This window comes from Rousettus aegyptiacus, unplaced genomic scaffold (assembly GCF_014176215.1).
Source record: "Rousettus aegyptiacus isolate mRouAeg1 unplaced genomic scaffold, mRouAeg1.p scaffold_m13_p_11, whole genome shotgun sequence".
In the NCBI taxonomy this organism is placed as follows: Eukaryota; Metazoa; Chordata; class Mammalia; order Chiroptera; family Pteropodidae; genus Rousettus; species Rousettus aegyptiacus.
Window position 1 is genome coordinate 59,880,993 of NW_023416286.1, and position 20,429 is coordinate 59,901,421.

Consider the following 20,429-nt stretch of genomic DNA (forward strand, 5'->3'; position numbering starts at 1 on the left):
TGGAGATGTTCGACCATTGTGCTGTAACTAATATAAAATAATGTTGGATGTCAATTGTAATCGAAAAATAAAATATAAATAAATAAATAAATAAATAAATAAATAAATAAATAAATAAATGGTGAGGTCCTAGATTTGATGAAGATCTGGAAAATAAGTTCTAGGTATATATATTTAGAGAGAAAGAAAGAGCCCGCCAGAGAGCGAGAGATACATCTAAAACACAATTACTAGCACCTCTGAAATAATTTTAAACTAAAGCCTACCTTTCAATTAAAAAAATGACTATTTTAAGCTGAAATAGAGGAGCAGGGTTTAAAATATTAGACAATTAGAAATATTTAAAAGTAAAAGCTCCTTACAATATACTAAGGAAAGAGCCTAATGCTTTCATTCCAAGTCTAACCAATTTCCGTTAAATAGAGAAAGAAGCGGGGAAGAGAGAAAGCATTTGAAAAACTGCCAAAGTAAAAAAATAAAAAAATAAATCCCATAATGAAATTTTGCTCATTCTTGGAGAAATGAAGTACAATTAGATGCTTCAGTGATGGTGAATTCTGGAATCTGGGTAGCTGCCAGTAAATGAAGCTTTTCCATAATGTCAAATGCAAAAGCTATCTGATATCAACATATTGAGCTTGAGTTTTTAAATTCCTATTTTCTTACACCAAATTGTTTGAAACCTTTGAGATAAAAACTTCAATAAAGTAGTGTTCCAAGCTTTTAATATTTTAGTCTCTTGAGCAAGCATGTCAGATTAATCTTCAAATTGCAATGGGCAGAAGGAACATTCATTCAACCAAATTCTTAAGCCCATGCCTCTCTCAGAGGATGTTAATAATGTAAGCAGTTTCATTGGCTATTAAGATGTCAAACTTTCCTAATTCTCAACAGTATTACTATTTAAAAGGGGAAGGGAGGAAGAAGGCCTTTCTCTCCTGAAAGGAAGAAATTTTACTTACTATATTTTCGTATCCACTTAACATTTAGCACACTGCTAGGCACAGGGTAAGCATTTATTAAATGCTTTTAGAATGAGCTGATGGATTGGCCTGGGGGAGAGTGACAATCTTGCTTAGAACAGCATGAGTCAAAATCCTGGCATTGCTCAGCAACAAAAACCATCTCCAGAATTATGGTTATCGAGGTAGAGCAGGAATTTGAACATGTATCTTCAAAGTGCCATCAAGAGAATTGTTTCCACAGCTGGCAAGCAGCCACCCAAGAGCCACTTATAGAGAAATTAGACTTCCCTCCAGCTTCACCATGCCTGGAAAACTCCTGCCCTGCCTTTCTACGCCGAGCTACTTCTGCCTTTTACTGGGTTTGGGTTTCCACTCACAGCACTTAGGTCCAGGATTCAATCTCGCTTATCTAACCCAGGCCTTCTTGCCATTCCGCAGTTTTCTGAACGTCCGCTCCGAGGGACGCCACACCGTTCTAGGCACAAGGAAGGACACACATGACGGCTCCGGACACCTTTGAAGGTGAAAGGGGAGTGGTGGTAAGCAATGGGGGTAAGGGAGGAGCGAATTCAAGAGTAGGGCACTATCCAGAGGTTTCTTGACCCCTTCCCAAAGCCTCTGCCCCAACTGCTGTTAAGACGCTGGAGAACCACCAAGAACGCTCAGGGCAGCTCATGGTTGGGACTAGGGAAAGAACGGCGGGAGGTGGCAAGAAGCGAGACGGAGCAGGGGACAGTACCTGGTGTGGCTGTGGTTGCGGGGACAGTCTTTCTTCTCCATGATGGCCGGCACACAGTTGGTGAGCTCCGTCCAGTCTGCGTGCAGTCCGCAGCTCCAGCCAGTAGAGAAGCGGGAGAAGAGCCACGTCTCCTTCTTGCCGGGCCGGTGGCAGGTGCACTTCTTCTGGCCCGCTTTGCAGCTACACGGCTGCTCCAGCCGAATGTTCTTCACCAGGTGCCGGCCGAACGTGGTGCCCCCGGTCTTCTGGATGTGCAGGAACACGATCACGTCGCGCCCTTTTATGTTGAAATCCACAAAGCGAGTCAGGTCCTTCAGGGTGAAATTGAAGCGCGGCACGAACCGGGGCAGGGAGCCGTTCTCAGGGGACTCGGGGTCCGGCTCCTCTTCCTCCTCTCCCTCCTCCTCCTCCTCCTCCTCCTCCGGGGCCCCTGGCTCCTCGTCCTCGTCTTCCGGCGCCACGGCCCCCAGAGGCCCCTCGGGCGGCCCCCGGGGTGGCGGGGGCAGCTGGGGCCGTCGCTCCCAGTCCTCGAGCGGCACCTGTGCCCGGCGGGCCGGACCTGGGGCGGCAGGCTGGCTGGCCTCCCCGGCGCGGGGCTGCTCCCCGAAGTTGGCGCAGGAGCTGGTGCAGGAGGGGGACACGTACTGGTACATGATGACCACGAAGAGGAGAGTGAGCACCGGCGTCAGCAGCCACTTGTTGAACCTTTCATCCATGGTCCCGCTCTCAGGCCGGCAGGCGAAGCGGCGGTGGCAGCGGCGCCGACTGGCGCCGGCTCGGAAGTTTCGGGGACTCAGGGGCGCGGCTCCGAGCCCGCCGCTCCTCCATGCCCCTGACGCCGAGGCTTGCGGCTGGCTGGCGGCCCCGCGGCACTCCGGCACTCGAGGCTGGCAGACCCGGGCCTGCGAACCGAGCGGGGAGGCGGCCGCCCGCGCGCGCGGTGACGGCTTCGGCGTGGGGCGCCCTGCGCTCCCAGGGGCGCGCGGCTCAGTCCGCTCCCTGCTTCCGCCCCGGCGCGGCGTGCGCTCTCAAGCGACGGGGGGCATCCTGCCGCCCGCACTCAGGCGCTGGGGAGCGCGGCTCCAGTCCTGGACCTGCCCCGGGCCGCTGGGCAGCTGCGGCCGCGATCGCGGGGGCTGCATGAGGCTCGCCAGGGCGCCAGCCAAGGGCGAAGGCGCGGCCCAGCCCCGCCGCCCGGGCCGGCCACGGGCACCGCGCCCCGCACGCGCGCGGGGCTCCTTTGCCCTCCGGTCGCGGGGCGCGAGAACCGCGAGGGCGGACGCTTTTCGCCGCAAGTTTGCAGCGGACCCCCCGCAGCGGCTGCGGGCGAGGCGACTGTGCAGAGCCGCCTGTCCGAGCGAGTTACACTGCTGCTCCGGGCCGGTCCGCCCAGGCGCGGGCACGCAGACACACTCGCACACTCTGGCTGGCACCGCCACAACCCGCCAGCCGGTGTGACAGGAGCCCTGCTACCCGCAGCAAAAACCTGCCCTAGGTACGGAGCATGCGCCGAAGCCTTCCCCAGCCCCGGAGGAGTTTCCAGGGGAGGAGTCCGCCGCTCCGCGGGACTGGAGGAGGCAGCTGGTGATGGGAATCCCTTCTGCCTCGAGCTAGAGAGATTTGGGAGAAAGGCAAAGGCGGAGCAAATCGAGGCCTGGAGGAGAGCTTAGCTGGCGCTGATCTGAGACCTCTAAATCGGCAGCTTTCTCAATCTGTAATTGGACAGAAATCTGGCCGGCCTGTTTACAAGGATAACACCTGCCCACCGCTGGGCAGATTCACCTAAACAGGACTCCAAACCAGTTGGCTGATCTCTGATCAGCAGGGAAAATTGGCTCCAGATTGCTTTTAATTTCGTCGCAAGACATTCTAACTGGTGTTCGAGTTTTACTCCAGTTCTTTAACTACAAATTTGGTATGTCCAACTCGACAACTTAATTCAACCAGCATCCATTCATGGTGAGCTGCCATTATCCATTAAGGGATCTACTGTGCTTTAGGTTCTGTGTTCAACCCACACTTCATTCCTTCTAGCACCATACAGTCCTGGCCACAACCATGCAGTACTTAGAGCGTAAGAGGACTTTATGGGTCACCTCCTAAAATGCATTCTGCTAATACACACTGAGCTCCCAAATGTGCGCAATGTGGACAAGACCTACATTTAACTGTATCTCTTAAACTAAATGAGCTCTGTTTATGTGCAGAAGTTTTTTTTTAACTTTACTTTACAAAAGTCTTAAGTTTGCATTTACCTGAGATCCAAGTCTTTATTTAATAGCAATTTCTGTTTTTTAGGTAATGAATGGATATACCATCAAATTGGAGTAAATCCCTGGAGTTCCTGAAGAGTATAGTGTGTTGAAGGTGGAGGCAATGCAGTTTGGTTCCCTGGCCCAGGCCTCCGTCACCCTCCTTGCTACCGTGGAAGTCCCAGTCCACCACACCTGACATTCCATGCCTTCATCTCAGCCAACTTTCACACCTGGCCTCCTTATGGATCTATAAGGTACCTGTCTCTTCCTGAGACACTGCGTTGATTTCTTGCATTTGTCAGACTGTCCCCTTCACAGCCATCAGTTAAGATCAGGTCTTTTTCAAAGATGCTAACACTTACCCATATAAAGTTATTTTTATTGTTGAAGGCAGTGGGAGTCTTCTCAACAAAGCTTTCCTCCTCTGCTTCCTTTCCTCTTTTCAACTCTATAAACAACCACAAACAGCATCCTTCTTAATACTGTATAAGCTTATATTAGTAAGAAAGGTGTTGGGTAAGATGAATCAGCATCTTTAAAGCTTCTATTTCTTTTCCTTTCACCTGAAGTTTAAAATCCTGTTAATGTCATCACACTACTCTCCAAAGCAAGAAATTGAGAAAAAAAAAAAAAAGAACACAAAAACCAGAAAAAAATCCAATCGTGAATGCATCTAGTTAATGGTGTTACTTATTGTATAATACATAAGTTTGCTTTAGCAAAGTAAAATTTTATACTTTTATATTACTTTATATGAGAAGTTTCTCATTTTCTAGAAAATCACTTCATATCACATGGATAAATATACCCTTGTTAGCTATCCAGATGTATAACCCGAGTGCAGGGGGCAGTTCGTAGAGTGGAAAGCACTTTCCTAGCCATTATCTCATTTGCTTCTTAGAGCAACACTCTAAGGAGATACGAGGAGTATAATATCCCATTTCAGAGATGAGGAAACTAAACTAAAGAGGGTTAGATGAAAGCAGAGCCAGGATTAGAAGCCACAAACATCCCTGAAATACATTCAAATTGCCATTGAAGAAATCCAATGAACGTCAACAACAGAGCCCATAATTTCCTCTCTCCCTTCTTGAGACCCTTTGAGACAAGAGGCAAGAAGAGACAATGAAATTGGAATAGAACAAATAAAAATTATTTTCCCTCTCCTTCTGGCTTTGTAGGCAAAGCTGAACAATCTCTACATCCTGCAATATTGTGACACCTACTCTGTGAGTTCCCAGATAAACACGGGAAAGACAATTACAATTTAACATGATCACATCATTGTTAAAATAAATTATTTTGGATAATTTCAGAAAAAAACTTTATAACAAACAAATATAATAACCATGTTGCTAATAAAATGTATGTGTCCATAAATAAGTGCACCTTTAACTCTTTTCAAAGAACATTATCCCAGATCTGTTTTTGCTTTCAGTAAAATACTTAATGAAGCGCCACCGTTTCTTTGAGGTAACCACAAGGAAAGCGATGCATAAAATCAAGCAATTACACAGATAATTCAGGCATGGACCCAAGTATTCATTCTTAATGATAGGTAACTTTGGTTGTGTAAATACTATCTGTACCAGGTGTGGTCTCCCTATCAAGTTTTGGAACTTGGCGGGAAACTAATCAAAGCTCTTAAATCACGCAATAAACAGACTTTCTTATCTGCAAGGGCAGACCTCACATTCAGGTGAAAATAAATAGAAACTTTCTGTAATTGAATGCTCTCCAGGTAAAATGGAAAAACATATTTGCATTCAGCCTGCTATAGTTACTCCATGATGACACCAGCTGGCAATTGTCTCTGGCTAACAGATTGCAGCTACTACAATTCCTACACAAATTATTAAAATAATAAAAATAATGTTTTCAAAGAGCTTTCTTCCACTTCCTTTGCCAGTCTAACAATGAGCCTAACACTATCTGTGAAGCAATTTGTTCACCTAATTTTATGCCTTAATAAGCTTTACTACAATTATTTCTTTGCCTGGTTTCTTCTGTGCCTTAACTTCAGTACTCTTCTTCCACGTTCTTCTCAATATTCTCAAACCCGTTAACAACATTGCACTCCCCTAGGATTCAAACTTTTGATTAGAACAGTCCCCATTTAATCAAGTTCAATTGGGAGATAAAATTGCATCTCAACTTCTCCATTTTCCCTGTGGTGCCAGAAACTGCCTCTGAGAATGGTGAGGAAACCCTGGAGGGATGAACAATCCAAAGAACCACGGAGAATGTTTTGGGCCCCCTACATTTGCACACAGGAACATATAGATAAGAATGCCCTCCAGTACAACAGGAAAAACTAAATAGATTATGTAAGTGATTGGGAATGTGAATCTCTCCTTAAGAATACAAAGTGCTCTTATACAGGGAAGTGACTTTTTTTTTTCATTTTTGTAAACAAACCAAGACAAAAAAAAAAAAAGAAGAAGAAGAAGAAACAAACAAACAGCAGTCCCCCAGGGTAAGCAGTTTTGTGAATAGCCAGCAAAGCAGTAGCTTTCTTTTTCCTTAGGAAGTTAAAGCAGAAAAGTTTGCATAGGCAGAACAGACTGCAGAAAGAATGGTGATATATTCTGAATATGTTGCAGTTCACTACATGATTATAACTTTGGGGCAACCATAACCCTACATTCTGCTTCCCATAAAGTTCTATTAAGATAAACAGTTTATTCCTAACTTTATTATATAACAGTCCTCATTCACTGTAGATAGTTGCCTATGAGTAATGAATGGAATCTATCCTAGTATGCATAATGTATACATTAATTCAATATAGTGTAAACAGATTCAATAATCTTTTCATAGTAAATATTCATTTCTTTCTTGAACAAGAGCTTGTCAAGCACTTACTGTATACCAGGTTCAGTTCAGAGTACTTTGGTTATAACATTAAACAAGACCAATAAGGAACCTATCCTCATGTATCCTACATTCTAACTATGAGTCACTAAAAAAGATTCATTCATTTAATCCAAAGATGTATATCGAGCCCCTAGTATGTTACTAGGTATTTTTAGGTACTTGGAATACTTTAGTGAACAATGAGGAAAATATATTTTTCCCTCAAGTATAAATTGTCGGACCTTGTGGGCCATTGTAAGAATATGACTCTAGAAGAAATGAGAAGCCACTAGAGGATTTGAACAGTTTTAAAAGGATCTGTTCGACTACTTTATTGAGAAGAGACTGTAAGTGGGAAAACACAGAAGCAGAAAATCCAGTTTAGTGGCTATTCTGTAACCGAGCGAAAGACAATGGTGGCTCAGCCCAAGGCAGGGTGGTAGCAGAGGAGGCAGCGCAAAGTGGTCAGAGCGCCTGCATTTTCAAGATGGAGCCATCGTTGTTTCCTGGCAGGTTGAATATGGGGTGTAAGAAGAAGGAGGAGCTGAAAATAATGTTAAGGTTTGGGGCCCACATAACCAAAGGATAGAGTTACTGTCCACTGGGATGTCAGCTGAGACCATTACAAGTTCTATTAGGGTAAATAAGGAAGGCCATGTGACAAAAGGAAATGACAGGGATGGTGAGAAGAAGGCGGTCGTTTCCATTAGACAGTCAGAAAAGACTCTTGCTATGCAGGGGCGAAGGGGCTGAGCCCCTAAGATATATAATGAACTGACCACATCAAACATCCTAAAGAAGAACTTTCTAAGCAGAACAGTGCAAAGGTCTGGAGTGGGAAAGACTTTGGTGGACTTGAGGTAGAAAAAGGACATGCGAGAGGGTAGTTGGCGCCAGATCATTTAGAGCCATGATAACAGGTGCAAAAGGAGCCGTTGGTGAGTTTTATGCAAAGAAAAGACGACTTATTGATATGAAAACTCACTCAGCTCTGTGAGGAACAGATTAGAATTATGAAGTGAGAAAGCAGGGAAACCAGTGAAGAGGCCAGTGCAGTTTTCCACACAACGAGTGATGGGGGCTTGGACAAGGATGAGCCCCAGAGAAAATAATTTACAGTCACTAGTCTACAAATTCGATATGGAATGACATAACTTCCTTCATTTTCTAATAACAGAATGAAACTTAGCCTTTAAGGTTCTGTTTCCTGAGCTAAAGGAAAATGAAAAGTATACAACTTAAGTTAACTCAGTCACTTCTCAGTTCACCTCTGTTTCTTTGGAGTAGATATTCAGATTCGTGCTTTTCCTTTCTACTTTCTCCTTGTCTTCCTCTAGGGTAATCTAAGCTAAGGGAGTGTGTGTGGCATCTTTGCATTGGCTGAAGGAGATGTGATCTGTGTGATGTTCCTTTTTTCATAGCACTCCCTGACCCCAACTATAGATAGTCTCAGCTGGACTCAGGTGTAGGTCTCGATTTCTGCAGGGTCTTCTGCTGCCCGATTATAACCTCAGCCATCATGTCCAACTGAACTGTGTCGTTTTAGTCTGCCCGACCTTTAAGCTGTTCTATGGCCTTTTCTCAGGAGCATGTTCACAACTAAAGTCAGTGGCTTTAAACCCCATCGAATATTGCTAATAGAATACTGTGTAGTTCAGCATATAAATGATCAGACTTGACTATAGTAGACAACATAAAGAAGTAGTCAGAAGCTTTTCTCTTAAATTACTTATTTGGATGTAAAAGAAGTCCAGAAGCCATCCCTTTCAAGAAGAAAGTGAAAGAGCAGAGGTGTTAGTGAATACTAGAATTAAAAATAATGGTAGGATAAGTAAGAATAGACCTGACTTATAAATGTACATATGATAAGAAAAAGCAGGGAATAACCTTAAATGAAGAGAAATGACAAATTGCAGATTTGGGGAGTGAAGAAAACAAAGTATGATTCTCATAAACGAGCTAGGTCTTCTTTTTAAATGTCAGGTCAAAATAGTTCTCCATAATATAAAATACCTCAAAAAACTTATTTTTTATCTTGAAATCCTACTACACATCAAGGCTAATTTCATTTCTTAATGTTGTAGAATATTTTAAAGTCACATGGAAAGGAGACAATTCTATCATTGCTACTACCAAATGAATGCCAGTAGAGACTCCGCATCATTGTGAGAAGCTCAGTCACCCCCTTAGGCATCAATACCACTCCCACTCAAAATCTAGTAACTCCCCTTTCTTTCCTCTGTCAAAATAAATCAGTTTGGGGGAGATTAAAAGGCCAAATCAGTACACATTTTTCCTCAGTCAGATTTTGCCTCTTGATAGATAAAGCTATGTTTTAGAATTATTTTTTAATGATACCTATTTTTTTCTTTAAAAAGTCTGATTTTGCATTTGAAACCAAGATTGGACAACATTAATTATACAAGGTCACAGAGCTGGTAAATGACAATGTTTAGATTTGAACCAGGTGATCTGATTCAGAGGTGGAGAGAAGCGACTTATTCAAGATAGATGTTGGAAGCCAAATCAATAGGACTTGCTGAAAGATTGTATAAAGGGGAGTGAATAGGGGATGAATCAAAGATGATTCTGAGATTTATCATTTGAGCTACTAGATGGCTGACAGTTCTATTTGCTGAAAGGTGGTCATGAGAGAGAAACCAGTTGGGAGGCTGAGGGTTCAGGAGGAATGAATTCTGAGTTCTGCTTTGGCTAAGTTGAGTAAAATATGAATGAGACAGCCAAATGGAGATATCAAATGTATAGCTGTATATAGGTTCTTGAGCTCAGGTATGATTGAACAAGAGATGAAATTGTGGTCATTTAAAAAAAAAATAACTAACACATAGTAGTGAATGCCCTATGAATATTTGTTGAAAAAAGAAATCTGAGAACAACTAAATAAGCAATCACTGTGGTCCAAGAGAGATATGAGACACAAATAAAAGGAATGGCAGTAGACCAAAACAGCAGAAATTTGAGATACATTCTAAAGACAGAATCAATAGGATCTACTGACTAAGTATGAAGGGATGAGAGAGGAGGAAATTGAGGATAACTTCAAGTATACTAGCTTGGAAAGCTACCCGGATGGTAAAGACATTAATATGAGAGGAGAAACAGATAAGGGATTGGGAGCAAAACCAATGAAGATAATTTTTAGTTCTCTCAACAAATTAAAATGTTTGCATTTTCGAATCGGTTTAAGCTTCAAACATTTACATTTCATTTTAAGGAAGCAAGCTTTTAAAATATACTTTCATTTTTCCGCAGCAAGACAGATAACCTTAGTTTAATTATTAGCTTTTGGAAGAAAAGTCTAAGTAAAAATATATTTTGTAGACTATTTTCTCTTTTTTAAAGTTTTATATGATAAATCAGGTTGTACGACTCCTATTTTCTACATTGGCAATGAATATTTTATCCTCTCTCTCTCCCTCTCTCTCTTTCTATCACTATTTATCTCTCTCAATATTCCTCACTCTGTCTGTCTCTACATGATTGATAATATAGAGATACGTGTCTATGTATGTATGTATGTATGTATGTATGTACGTATGCATGTGTGTGTGTTCACGCATATAGATAGATAGATAGATAGATAGATAGATAGATAGATATCATAAGAAATCAAATGTCTAAAGCAGACTCTAAGAGATACTGTAGATGGCCGTTCTTTGCTCCGTTAGGATGGCATTTTCCAAAAACACAGAAAAATGCATGATATGAATGTTCTCTGAGGGCAGACTTTAAGTAGGACTGTTTTTAAAGCATTTAAACACAGTGCTGTACGCTTCATAGGCATAAATGTTCTTTGAAAAAGTTAAGAAATAACTATGCTCTCCTTTTAAAGTACCAGATGGGTTTCCACAAATTCCCTTGCTAACAGGCACCTACCCTCATACCTCTGACCCTTGCATGTATCCTGTCTAAGGTGGAGTGAGCATTGACTCCTTTAGCAAATCATTCAGTAGTGTTCCTACTACTGATAACAGTCTTTTTAGTATGACCTTTTGCTACCATTTGAACTGAGGTTCCTAGAATTCGATGAATTGTACCATACAAAAGCAAAATTCTATTATATATATGTATTCATTTATCAAAAAAACTGGTCACTTTGCCATGGAAACATATTAGCTATTGGGCAAAATAATTTTTGCTACCTTCTATTGGCTATTATATAGAATCTTTTATTATCTTCAAAGTTTTCATAATTATTTCCATTTTTCCCCCCCCGAGGAATCAGGCAGGAAATACTTATTGTCCTTAGAGCATTTTCTTAAAGCTTTGAGTTCTGCCATTATTGTTGTAGTTTTCTATTTTATCAAGAAAACTTATTCTAAATGTGAAAAACAACAACTTAATGTAGCTATAAACCTGAACACCCAAACCCAAGTCAAGGTCCTATACACAACCTCAGAAGTGCAAATCCATTTTTATTCAATTAATTAATGTATTTGTTTTCAAAATCGTGCTGTGAAATAGATGGGATTTTATCCAATTAAGTCTTAATTGTGCTCCCAACACCCAAATTTAATATACATTTTTGCACAAAAAGTCATTTTGAAACAGTTGCTTTTTCATTTTTCTCCCTCCATGTACATAGCTGTCTAGTGATCATTCTTTCCTGTGAATTGCTATTAGGAATTTAATGTTAATTCTTCTCAACTATTGTTAGTTAAATGTTGTTCTTGTGATTTTATAAGGCGGTGATATATCATTTGAGTGTCTAACTCTGAGGTGCTGTCCTAATGTAGCAAATGCGAAAACATCTCATTTCCCTTAAAAAAAAAAAAAAGGAAAATAAAACATCTGTCTTTTTAGGCTTTTTCGTGAGAAGTTCTATTTGTAAAAAGCACAAAATAGCAAAGCAAGATGAAACAATGATGCCCTTCACATGACAGCGACTCATCTAAACCAAGCATACCACCCATGGCGTAGGCTCGGGAGGTTTGCATGTAGAGCGTTAACACCAACACTAGGTCTTTGACAGCTACACCTATTCTACCATTTTCTCTCTATATATGTTAACTGTCTACACTCTACTATCAGCTCCCTCTTCTCACTCTACTACACACCGTTGGCAAAGACCCATATCTCTCCGACACACACACACACTCCATTCTTGGCAACATTCCATCAGGAATACTCTTCCACGCCCTATCCACCTGATGATCCAGCTTACCCTTCCACACTCAGCTGAAACATCTCCTCTTCTGTGAAGCAATCTGGATACTCCATCACCTCCTGTTTCAGGTAAAGGTAAACATCCCCTCTTCTGTTTAACCTCACTGTAATTATGTAGCCCTACTACTTATTGTAGGTTTAAATTATGTTTGTTTATATGACAGACTCTTAAGTGAGACTCTGAACTCCTTTTAGGCAGGCACTATTGACTATTGATATCTGTATTTATCTAGCTGAGTTGGGCAGAATTCCAAGGAATTCCCAATGTCCTTGCCCCTATACAACCCCTTCCTGCTGAGTGTGGGCAGAAGCTGCAATTACATTATATGTCAAAAGGGAAGTAATCCTGATTAGACCTGAGTCTTTTAAAAGCAGAAAGTTTTCTCCAGCTGGTTACAGAGGAAGAAGTCAGAGAGATTCATTCATTCGTGCTGATGTGGAAGAAACAGCAATAATTTTGTGATGGGGATTGCATGGCAAGGAGCTGGAGGCAGCTTCTAGGAGCTGAGACCCTAACCAACAGCCTATAAAACCTCAATTACACAGCCTCAAGGGACCAAATTCTTCCAAAACCTGAATGAGCTTCGAGTGGATTCTTCCTCAGCAATCCTAGACAGACAGTTGGCCCAGCTGACACCTTGATTTTTAGCATTGTGAGACCCTGAACAGAGAACCTAGCCATGAAATGCCTGGACTTTTGGCCCACAGTATTATGACCTACAATCTGTATTGTTTAAGGCTGCTATGTTTGTGGTAATGTGTTATATTGCAATAGAAAATATGTTAGTCCGGTGCCTGGTGCATAATAAAGTATTGGCTGGTTAGTCGTTGGGTGGATGGTTTGAATTAATGAATGAGGTTTAGGAGGGAGGAAAGAAGAAAGAGAAGAAAAGAGAATGAGGGAGAAGGGGAAATGAAAGAGGAGGAAATAAGAAAGATGCTATTTAGAAAAGGTTTGTATTGTTGTCCATTTAAGTACAAATGAATTTTTAGAGAATGAATAGATAATTCCTTAGCAAGATGGATGGACATTTCAGAGCTGGACAGGTGTGGCACACATACTATATCAGTTTAGGTTGTTTTTTTCTGCTCATGTTTTCTAGTTTCCATCCCATTCTTCGTCTCTAATCTATCCTTGACCATTTTGCCATCCTTACCCTGACACCAACTTGTCTGGTGAAAAAGACAAACAATTCTGATAACTAGGGGATACCAGCTAGGCCAGGGGTTTTCCTGTTTAACAGCCTCCCGTAATTTTAACATCAGGTGAAGACTCTCCATGATTATGAACGAGACAAAAACAAGACTCTATAAAAATGCCAGAACAAACACCAAAACCAAAAGACTGTACAACCACAAAATGACCAAACCTCTCCTTTTTCCAGAAAAATACAATGACAACTGCTTCTTTTCCAATGACAACTCTAGCTCTGCTCCATTCCTCCTCCCCTAAATAAAAAGTATTAAGATACCCATTCACCCATGTGTTCTGCTTTCTGAAAGACCCCAATCCACACCTTTGCTCCTTTGAATCGGTCCCCAGATCATGTAACACACACCGAACTTTTATAATAAATCCCTCCCTCTTCTAAAGACAACCCATGGTTTCCTATGCTATATAGTCTCCCTAGCTGCAGCAAGCAATAAACTCACCTTTGTTTTACTACCGATGTGTCCCTGGTGTTCGCTAGCTGGTGAGCCTCTACAACCCTGAGGATGTCTATGTTAGAACTTCTTAGATGCAATGTCATGAATGTTTAACGATTCCTTGTTAGAGCATGTCAAAATCGAAATAGCTGAATTTAGAGTTTGTATCAGTCAAGTACCCCTTTCTCCAAAGCTGAGGACAGTTGAGACTTATCTACAGATACAAGTTTTCAGGAACTGTTTTTCCTTGTCCAATAGTGACCAAAGGCAGGAGAAGACTATCACAGTGCTAACCCAGCATCAAGTTAGAATTGCAGCTAATTTGATCATGAATCATTGTCCAGATTTGTTTCCCTTGCTTATTCTCCGTTGTTGAGTCCCTCAAACTCTCTACCCTGCAAAGCCCTAGTGCAAAAACTGTACGTGACTCTGCCTTGGTCCCTGTTCCCAAATGGTAAGAGGGGTGGAAATTCCATGAATAAACTTTAGAGAGCATAAAGTATGCAGATTTATATGGAGGTCAAGGCCAGGAGTATAATTGCTATTATTTTGATTTGAGGGAAACTTAGATTGTACCTATGAGCTTTGCTAAGAATAAAGACTTATGATAGGATCAAATGGGTAAAAATGTAATGAACAGGACTCAAGATTGGTAGGTGATTTAGGCTCAGATTTGATAGACAATCAAAGGTCTGTTCCAGGTAAGCATACTACAGATACAAGCTTTGTTTTGATCGCTCTAAACAAGAAATTTTCAATCTTACATGAACATTAGAATCATATTGGGCGCTCTTTAATAAACCCTAATATCCAGGCTGCATTCCAGTCAGGATCTGGGCTTCAGAATTTTTTAAACTCCCCATATAATTTCAAAGCCAAGCCAGAGTTGAGGATCACAGTTTAAACAAAAGGTACCATTATCCACCGCTTTGGGTCACAATTCACCCTAACTGGTATTCCTGTTTCTGCATCGTTTAATCTATTCTCCACCTTGAAGTCACAATATTCTTTTCCTATATCTGATCATATCATTCTCCAGTTTATAAGACTTCAATGGCTTCTCATTGCTTTTAAGATAGGCACCTAAATTTTGGACATGGCCCTCAAGGCCCTCCCCTTGCCCACCTTTCTCTCCTCATTCTCTGAACTATAGCTGTACAGTCTTTTATTTTCTGTAAAGTACCATGCTTACAACATCCTGCCTCAAGACCTTTGCATATACTGTTTCTCTCCTAGAACAGAACACTCCTCTCCAACCCCCACAATTCAACAAGTTAATTTCTACTCATCCTTCCTATCTTACTTTAAATGTCACTTCTTCAGAGAAGTTCTTCTTGAACCATTTCACCTCTGTATTTAATCCTTTCCTTATTAGCACCTCCTCTTCTAGCACCATGAACCTTCATTCCATAACATTTTAGTTATTTTCAATATAAATTTATTTATATGTCATTTGATAAATTTCCCTCTTCTTTACTAGAAATAGTTTGCAAAGGCCACTGATGATGCTTTTACTCATCCTTGTAACTCCTTTGGCTAGCACAGTGCCTGATACAGAGTGGACTCTCAATAAATATTTGCCGAATGAATGAATCTCTACTTTCTGAATATCCTTACTGTGCTCCTTTAGAGAGATAGTTTTTACTGTGTCTTAATATACATACTTTAGGAAGACTAACACCCTCCTTTTCAACAAAAGACAGCTCAATGTGTATTTAGAGAAAGGAAGTTAATAAAGTCTTATTGCACTTTAAGGATTCCTGTTTGAAGTGTCCTAAAGATTCCTTTTCCTTTTAATAGCCTCTTGTGTCTTGAATGTGTTATCTACCCCTATAAACTCTCCAAAATCCCTCACCCACTCCTCTAGAAGTGTCTTAGTACATGTCTCTGGAGAACTAGACACTAATTTATTACTGTATTCCCAATAACCTCTAGGGGGCACCAACAATAATAGTTATTTCAGCAAAAACCTCTAGAGGAATTTGCTCAGTGTTCTTTAAAATAGCAAAAAGGAAGCAAGCTTGTATAACACCATATGCTACAGAGTTATACTTATAAATATCCCTTTGCTGCGTTCTGAGATAAGGCACGAGTCTACACTCCCTGTTGGCTCAAGCTGATGCCTCTTCTTCACTCCTTGAGGCTTCCCAAATTCTCTCCCTGCACCATCCATTACTAGAGAAGACAATGAATGAGTGTCCCACGTGGTTTGGGATCAAGCTTAAAATGTCTCACTTCAAACAGCAACTTTCTTGGCAAGACCTGGATTTTATCTCAGAAATTTCATCCAAATGTTCTGTTTTATTCCATAAAATTTTCCAGTATGCTTTAATTTTAAAATGTTTTGCCTACAACACTTTGACTAAAAATGATATTCTGAAATGCTATGTCTATCTTGTAGTTTTGCATAACCTTTGACACAATTCTATCATGCTGCTCTATATACACCAGTTTTACAACAGGGCTGTGAAGTTACATTATACATTCCTTTTTAAACATTAATTATATATGCAAAAGTGCACGTGACATATGGATACAGTTTTAAAAATTCACCACGCAATTTAAGAAATAAATTATCTTTATCCTCAAAGCCCCCTGTTATTTCCTTTTAAATTTCTGTTCCTTTCCATCTCTTCAAAGAGGTGTAAAGCTCAATTTTTAAACACTACGTTAACATTTCCTATTTTCTTTGTTTTAATATAGAACATATATCTCTCAACAGAATATCATCTTGTTTTATCTGTTTTTTAACATTCTATAAAGGTACTCATCCTGTACATTTTGTCCTGTGATTTGCTTTTTCACTAATCGATGTGTTTTTGAGATTAATCTATGTTGATATATACAGCTATTGTTCATTCATTTTCTCTGAATCCTATTATTTCTTCCAAGTGTCTCAAATCAGAATTTCTCTTCTTAAGTCTTGCCAGAGGGCACAGGGACAATTTGAAAATGGAAAAATGTATATGGCCACAAGTATCCATTCTTTCCACAAGGGAAATATAGAAACCACCTCTAATTATTACCTCAGGTAACTTATATCTCCTGATTCTGCAATAATTTGTATTTTATAATTCTTTTAAGACAAAGACAGATAGCAGAGTGGACCCCCTTCCATTTGTAAAAAAAAAAAAAAAAAAAAAAAAAAAAATCTTTAGAATGACACTTTTTTTGACTTTCACTTCCACTTAATTTTATTTTGTAAATGCATTTCCCAAATTGATGCACATCTATTATAATTTAGTTATTAGAATACAATAGTATCCTCTAAATAATTTCTTGATTACTTTCTCATTTTGCTTGTTTTAGAACTGTTTACTATTACGATTTGTTATTACCAATGTTACTTTTCAATGCTGTATTATTGGAAGGAAATTTTACCCACAAAAAAGTTAACTCATGAGTTATAAGAGAAGATGCTCATACAAACAAAACAACACTGTATTCGATGAGCCAGGCATGCAATGTTTTATAGATGTTTACTGAGCATCTGCTAAGTGTACTAACCCAGGATCTAAATGGAACATACTGATAAGCAGGACAGGATCCCTTCACTGGAGGGGTTCACACTCTCTCAGGCTGTAATACAAAGCAGTGGGTAATGAAGGACTTGAAAGAGCTGCAAGCAAAGTGTAGGAATACAAATTAAAGAGGAAAATAATTTCCAGCCAAGGAATCAGAGAAGGCTTTAAGGGAAAGATGGCATTTAAACTCTGGGAGATCAGTCGAATTTCGATGGCTGAGTGGAATGGAAATGACAGAGGATATTAAAGCTGAGAGAATTAAAGTAAGACAGTGCAGAGGTAAGAAGGCAAAAAGTTCAGGAAACAATGAGTAGTCTCATTGGGCCATAAAAGATAATTTAGAGGACATTAAAGGAAGTGATTTCTATTTTTTAATAATTTTTTCACATTGTTTTTTCTCTGGGTTTTAGTAGGCCAGCTCTGTTCTTATCTAATTCCCAGCCACATGTATTGTCATAACAGGTGTGCATGCATGTGTGTGCATGCATGCACACACATGCGCGCGCACGTGCGCAAAATCTGACCTTTGCAGTAGTTTGATTGGAAATATAGATGCAGGGATTACATCATGCATCCCACAGCAACAAATCTTCATTATACATTTATTTTCCTCCAGAAGTTCCATGTGCCACTTAGCTCCACGCTTCTGCAGACCTCCCCACCTAAAACCACTCTCCTCTCCTCTTCTTCCATCTCCCTGCTGGCTGTCACCCCTAACCCATCAACTAGACATTTCCTTCCAACTGTTTCCTTCCTTTTTCATCATGAAGAGCCATCAGTTTTCAGTTCCTCCAGTTTTCCTTCCCACCCAGCAGCAAAGAAGGCCTAGCAGCTTCAGAAAAAAAAGGAAGAGAAGGAGAAGAAAAGAGAGGATGAGGAGATGGAGAGGGGAAAGAAAAGGAAGGAAGAAAAGATGGGAAGAAAGAAAGACAAGTGATTTCTTCCCTTGAAAGGTGAGAGGCAGGATACAAAAACTTACACTTTAAATTTTCTCTAAACAGTCACAAAACTTGATTTAGTCTCCAGTATTCAACAACATAGTTGAATTGGAGGTTATTAGGGTCCTCCAAGCGTCCAACAGCATTCCTTGACCTTGTGACTCAACACTAGTATCATGTTTTTATTTTTTTTAAATCCTCCATTAATTGTCTGGCCCATCATTCTGGTTTGTTTAAGCTTGATTCCTGCCACTTCATTTGCAATAGCCTTTGCTGTCCATTACTTTCTACCACATACATCGATTCTTGTTGATTTTTCCCATGGGTGGCATAGTCAGGCAGACCATGTTTTGAATATTCATGGCTCAACCTGTGCAATGAAAACATGGAACACGTAAAACAGCTGTCGACAACACTACAAAATTCTGTTTCTTGGATTAAGACCATAGGATACACCTGCAGATAAATGTTATTACATTCTTTTTTCCTTTGCGTACACCTATTAAGCAAAGAGATATTGTAGTCACTGATTCCCATAAACTCTGTTAATAACCAACAGCATCAGGTGCACGAAAGTAGAAGGTGGTTAAGAACAACCTGCTACTGCCAAGAACAGTCCCCTAGAGCCTCTCCTACCTAATCGTTTACTCTTACAAATACACAAGATGAGAAAGTCAGTGTAGAACTAATGTAAAACCCAGGGGCCAGAAAGTAATAGGAAACTCAACTACTTAAGCTTCCTGGACCTCTTGGAGAAAATCATTTCTAAACAATTACAGTACATTTTGTTAACATCATCTCCTCCAAGCCAAGAAACAGAAGAGTTTTTGATTAATAAGCAAAAGAGAAAGCAAAAATGATGAAATTAAAATAGCAAAGTTTGCATTATATTTGTCGATTAAATAGCAGTCTACTCTTTTTTCTAAGATCAGCTTACTAAAGAATTTACACACCCAAATGGAAATATGGATTTTTCAAATTCAAAGAGTGTTTTATATAATATGGAATTGTAAACAACTTCAACGGGAACCTTATTATTGGTTATCATCATTGTTTCAAAATATGTATCATCCAGCTGCTATGCCTAAAAAGACATTCATTGGCAGAATTGATTTATTAAGAATATCAAAGGCACCTAGGAAACCCAGGAATCACCAATTAGCAGACTTACCACTTTTTCGTGGGATGTGCATGTATTATCCTAAGAGAGGGGGTCTTAGCTGCTGCAGGATCTGAATAAAACAGGATGTGTATGGAAATTATTAAGCAAAAATCACTTTATCCATGAATAAATATTTTCTTAATATAGAGCCTGGTTGATGTACTAGAAAAATCACCTTGCTAGGAGTCAGAGTCAGTCTCTGTCACAGGCTAAGTGACCTTGAATGAGTAAATAAACATCTTCACTTCTGTAACATGGAGATTGTCCTCCCTAAACCACCCTGAGATTGAAAGGTTTAGAAGAGTTGACCTTTGAAAAAAGTCTGGTCCCCTTTCCCTCTCTCACCTATGCTTGACCAGTTGGCATCTTCCAAACATGTGCATTTCCTCAGTGAAGAGTAAAATACTCATGTCTAGAGTGGGACTAATCTCTGTGTAATGTTGAAAGATGCTCAAAGAAGCACAGATGCTTTTAATGTATTTATGTTTACTCTCTTGTTTATTGGTTTGTTTGGTATAGGGGCAAAAATTGGGGTGATTTATATTCTGCAAAGAGAAAACCGGAGACTTCTTTCTTTTCCCTGCTCCTCAAACTTACAATTTTATTTTATCACTCAGAGAAATGGGACAAAGTTATGTGACAACATTGGTGTTTTCCATCTTTGTTTTAATCCTCCGTTTAAGGGCATGGACTTGTACCAGGAATATATAGTCTAGAAAAGTTAGAACCTCATGAGGAAAATGACTGCATATTTTAGGTAAACATGGTAGAACTGAATTCTGTGAGTTCTTTTAGGCAGTGTTAAAAAGCAAATAAGTATTTTATCATTGTCCCCTTATATTCTAAAAAATTTTTCTTCCCCATAGATGTCATAAATAATTCCAAAGTATTAGATTCAGTAAGACATTTTCCATTTTTAAGCTATAATATGAAGTTCATAAAGATTAGATTATGTTAAACTCTTGTCCCATTCTCTGGTGGGACATTTCAGCAAAACACTCGTTAAAATAATAAAATTTCTGTAGGGACAAATCTTTCATTGGTCCAACAGATCATATTCAATGGAGAACATGAGGCCTTTAGCATAAATCTTATTCCAACTTTATGCTTAAATGTTCATACGTATAATCCTTAATCCATTCTTTTGCATTTCAAA

The 20,429-nt window shown here is 40.1% G+C and overlaps 1 protein-coding gene and 1 long non-coding RNA gene across 3 annotated transcripts in view; one reads left to right on the forward strand and one right to left on the reverse strand.

The window, feature by feature from the left end:
- Positions 1–2,575, reverse strand: part of HS6ST3 (heparan sulfate 6-O-sulfotransferase 3) — a 568,249-nt gene extending 565,674 nt beyond the window's left edge. For both annotated transcript variants that reach the window (XM_036228870.1, XM_036228869.1), the window contains exon 1: positions 1,705–2,575. In XM_036228870.1, coding sequence (XP_036084763.1) covers positions 1,705–2,420 — 716 coding nt within the window. In that variant the 5' untranslated portion in view covers positions 2,421–2,575. The remainder of the gene's footprint in view (positions 1–1,704) is intronic.
- The window catches only part of LOC107517658, a 34,845-nt gene continuing 15,767 nt past the window's right edge, over positions 1,352–20,429 (forward strand). The window contains exons 1-2 of the long non-coding RNA XR_001598570.2: positions 1,352–1,487; positions 4,003–4,213. This is a non-coding gene — a long non-coding RNA (uncharacterized LOC107517658). The remainder of the gene's footprint in view (positions 1,488–4,002; positions 4,214–20,429) is intronic.